The 4032-nt window shown below is 40.1% G+C and overlaps 1 protein-coding gene across 1 annotated transcript; it reads left to right on the top strand.

Annotated features, from left to right (window-relative positions):
* Positions 1–279: 279 nt before the first annotated feature.
* Positions 280–3471, top strand: LOC121642735 (probable pancreatic secretory proteinase inhibitor). The gene is made up of 4 exons (XM_041989607.1): positions 280–435; positions 617–648; positions 2755–2867; positions 3340–3471. Exons 1-4 carry the CDS (start codon positions 384–386, stop codon positions 3383–3385), a joined length of 243 nt encoding a protein of 80 aa, XP_041845541.1. The 5' UTR covers positions 280–383; the 3' UTR covers positions 3386–3471.
* Positions 3472–4032: the final 561 nt, after the last annotated feature.

Here is a 4032-nt window from a genome sequence, read left to right on the forward strand (position 1 = left end):
TTTTGTTTTTTAAATGCGTTTTGTGGAGCTGTGCTTGTTTTTCAGACCAGGCTTGTTTTTCTGCTCTTGTGTTTACCATTGAGTAACTCTGCATCAGTCTTCCTCACAGTTAACTACTCTGTCAGCAACATTTCACCTCAGACAGAATGTTGATCCGGAGATTAAAGCCTGAACAAAAGGCAGCGTCACAACAACAGCAGCTCACATTGTTTCACAGCACTCATCCTCTATATGACAACAGCATGTAAAAGGTGGAATCACATTTGCAGAGGACCTGCACACAGAGCATCAGCAGCCGATCAGACAGTTGGAAAACAGATTCAGTCCCTCCTCAGACAGCTTGAACATTTGGATTTGATCTGATAATCTGAGCTTTATTCAGGATGCTTCTTAGGACCATTCTGCTCATCTGTGTGACCGTTTTCTTCTCAGCAGGTAAGATGAGATGGACAAATAATGTGTACTTTTAATGTAGCACAAGTATGTCATGGATAGAGTAAATGAAATTCAAGTCAGAATTTGATTAACTATCAGAATAATAATTTATACAAATAAATTATTCAACAAGTACTGATATTATGGGTTAGATACTGGAAAATAAATGTGTCTTTTTCAGATGCTGAGGACAAATCCAGGCTCTATAGAAGGGTAAGATACAAACAACATCTATGATGCAAACTTTTTTGTAGAACCGGAGCATTTCTCAGTATCTTAAACTATTCAAAATAAATTATATGCACAACCAGTGATGAGGCTCTCATAGCTTTGTTTGAGTTGGACATGTTGGTTTTACAGCAGCCATGTAGCTGTCTAAGTACTCACGAACAGAGTTGAACCATGTAAGGGTTAATCCTAACCCTAATAAGAGCCGATTTTCTTGTGCCTACGATTTTGTTCTTTTGGTTATTACCCAGTTTATTACTATAGGTGAGGGTAGGAACGTAGATCAACTGGTAAATCAAGCGCTTCACCTTTAGCCCAGCTTCTTTTACACCACAACAGACCAATGCAAAGTTTGTATCACTGCAGACCTCTCATCAATCTATCTGTAGATCTCCCGCACAGTCCTTCCTTCATTTGTGAACAAGACCTGGAGATACTTAAACTCCTCCCCTTTGGGCATCTCATTCATGACCCAAAGAGGACACTCCACCCTTTTCTGACTGAGGACCATGGTCTCCGATTTGAAGGTGCTGGCTCTTATCCCAGCTGCTTCGCACTCAGTTGCAAGCCAGTCCAGTGAGAGTTAAATGATCACGGCCTGATGAAGCCAACATGACTTTGTTGCCATTTGACCAAGTGTCATCAGCGCCCCATCACCACTGTTTACAACAATGATGGCACAACTTCCTGCTCCTGTTTTTGTTTCAGCGATCGCTTGAGCCATAATGTGGTTACATTATCTGCATAAAGCTGAGACCCAATCCTGACTCCACCAAACCTGATCCCCTTAACACCTTGGCTGCACCTTGAAATTATGTGCATAGAAGTTATGAACAGAATCAGTGATATAGGGCAACTTTGGGAAAACCAACTAGGCCAAAATGCGGGCCAAATTCTGACAGCCCTTATGAAAGGGTTTGGTCTCCCATTTGCCCAAAGTACTCTACCCAGGACTTTCTAGGGGACACATTCGAACACCTTCTCCAAGAGCACAAAGTAGAGGTCGACTGATTAGGCAAACCCCCCTATTTCCACTGTTCCACAACCAGGAGTAAGTGTCGTCAGCACCCCATCGCCACTGTATACAACAATGATGGCACAACTTCCTCCTCCTGTTTTTGTTTCAGCAATCGCTTAAGCCATATTCCTCTTGGCACCCGCCGGTACCCATCAGCTGCCAAAAAGGCCGGATAGGACTCACTGGGATCGCTCCCACCACCAGGTTTAAGGTTTACTGCTATAACAAGCACAGACTACCTTACGGCTGCAGCGCCAGTCAGCTGCCTCAACATTGGTGGTACATGGTCCATTGAGTTTCAAGGAAGGAAAAACAAAAATGTAGGGGTGGTCAGATGATGTAAATAACTATGCTGGTTAGTAACTGGTTAGAAAGTTACTTTGTTTCCTGCTGGAAAGAAGAGCATTGATAGAATATTATCGCTGTTCAGCATTTTCATGAAAAAAACCAAAAACAATCAAAGAAATGTGTATGATTTAAGTATTGAGCAACACTTAAATTAAGATAAATTTAAGAGTTGCTGGGGCAGCATAGAGGTGACAGGCTGAATCCGCTCCAAACCAGATATTTAGATTTGCTTGGGAGGGCAAAATGTTGCAAGTGGCGCTGACAACAAAACTTAACCTGTTTGCATCCCCAGCTAATTCTTTTTAACCGTTAAACATGGAAACTTTCTTACACACTCATCAGTTGGAATTAAGTAACTTTCTGTCTTTTATGATGTAAACTTTACTGATTAATTCTTGACCATCACGAGCTGTATTTTAACTGCCTTTTATTTTATTTCTTTATTTTTTACAGTAAATGTGGATGAGTAAGTACGCAGTCATATTCTGACCAGTGGTGGAGTTAGATTTTTATACATGGTAGCCAGTAGGGTGGGCAAGACCTGGGGTGTCCAATTAGATGTCAGAAGTAGCCGCCACCCTGGACACACCTCTAGCTCCACCCCTGATTCTGACCATTTATTTTTTCCTGTAAATCTTTACATAAGTCTTTTAAAACTACTAGCTTAACCTTAACTGTCTCATTGTGAAATGTACATAGATTTGTTGAATCTGTCTCGTCTGCAGCCCTACTGTGTGGGAATGAGCGTCACTCAGTTGTGTCCTCTGAATTACTCTCCAGTGTGTGGCAGCAACGGTGTCACCTACCCAAACGAATGCTCTCTGTGTGTCCACAGGCTGTGAGTACACAATGCTTCATTAAGCATGAATAATGTCAATGTTTGTTCATTTTCTGTAAGCAGGAAAAGTGCAGAGTGAACAGAAATTATCCTTTAACATAAACATGGCCTCCCTGTCATGTTAATTCTATGTAAAAGTGCAAAAGCAGGCAAAATTTTCCAATAATAAAAAATGCAGCTGCTCCACATCATCAAAGCATGTAGTCTAAAGTCCCAGCAACATGTTCTGTTGGTGTCAGATCTGAACTGCAGAGGATAAATGATGGTGAAATGAAGCCATAACTGATTCTTGGATTTGCTTTGATGCCTTCACATTTTCTCCTTCATCTCCCAGAAATCTACTGATTAAATCTAATTTCTTTTCATGTGAATGTGAGGAATTATGTTCATTTCATAGAAATGATGAGGTTTGTCTTCATATTTGTTCAAAGGTCTCAGAGTTACGTGTTAATCGTTGGTGTTTTCTGCTCAGGGAGAAAAATGCGGACATTTTGATTACCAAAGATGGACCCTGCTGAAGAGGACGTTGTCACAAAGTTAACACACTGCTAATCCTTCAAAACTAATGATGTTATGACATCTGACTAATTTTTGAATGTAGCTGATAACCTTTAGCCTTCATACATATGCACATGTGACTGCAGCCATATGTGCTTATAATTAGTAGTGATTTTTACAAATGGTGAGTTTTATATTTTCATATTTCTGTGAAAACATGTTTGTTCCATATATTTCTTTCACCAATAAACATTTTCTTTTCCTCTGAGTTTAGTCTGAGATCTTTACTTCTATTACTTCTATCTTTAGCATCTATTCTGACATTGTAGGTTGTGGTTAGGAGTCCTGCTTTTTAATAAGTCTAATAGTTGGGGGTTAAAAAAGTTTGATCTATCTCGATGACCCCCCCACCCCGTATGTCTGCAGTTTTCTGTCCCTACAACATCCATGTTGTTTATTTATATCTGCTTTTTTAAAGTTGTCATTGATAAATAATTTGGCATCTGCTTTGATTTTACTTTGTATTTGTAGCTGATTTTTTTTTAAAATCTCGTCTGCATTAGTAGTTGTCCTGAAGAAAATGGACCTGAACTGTTTTAACCCTTAAACACTGCTAAATTCCCACCACCCCTGAGTGCATCCCTTATATCTGGGCGACTCAATTTGG

The sequence above is a fragment of the Melanotaenia boesemani genome, chromosome 7 (genome assembly GCF_017639745.1).
Source record: "Melanotaenia boesemani isolate fMelBoe1 chromosome 7, fMelBoe1.pri, whole genome shotgun sequence".
Taxonomy (NCBI): Eukaryota; Metazoa; Chordata; class Actinopteri; order Atheriniformes; family Melanotaeniidae; genus Melanotaenia; species Melanotaenia boesemani.

Excerpts from the sequence above, each read along its gene's own strand:
- LOC121642735 (XM_041989607.1), top strand. The coding sequence starts at position 384 with ATGCTTCTTAGGACCATTCTGCTCATCTGTGTGACCGTTTTCTTCTCA. Across the intron at positions 436-616 it reads GACCGTTTTCTTCTCAGCAG|ATGCTGAGGACAAATCCAGG; the intron begins GTAAGATGAGAT and ends TGTCTTTTTCAG. Across the intron at positions 2,868-3,339 it reads TCTCTGTGTGTCCACAGGCT|GGAGAAAAATGCGGACATTT; the intron begins GTGAGTACACAA and ends TTTTCTGCTCAG.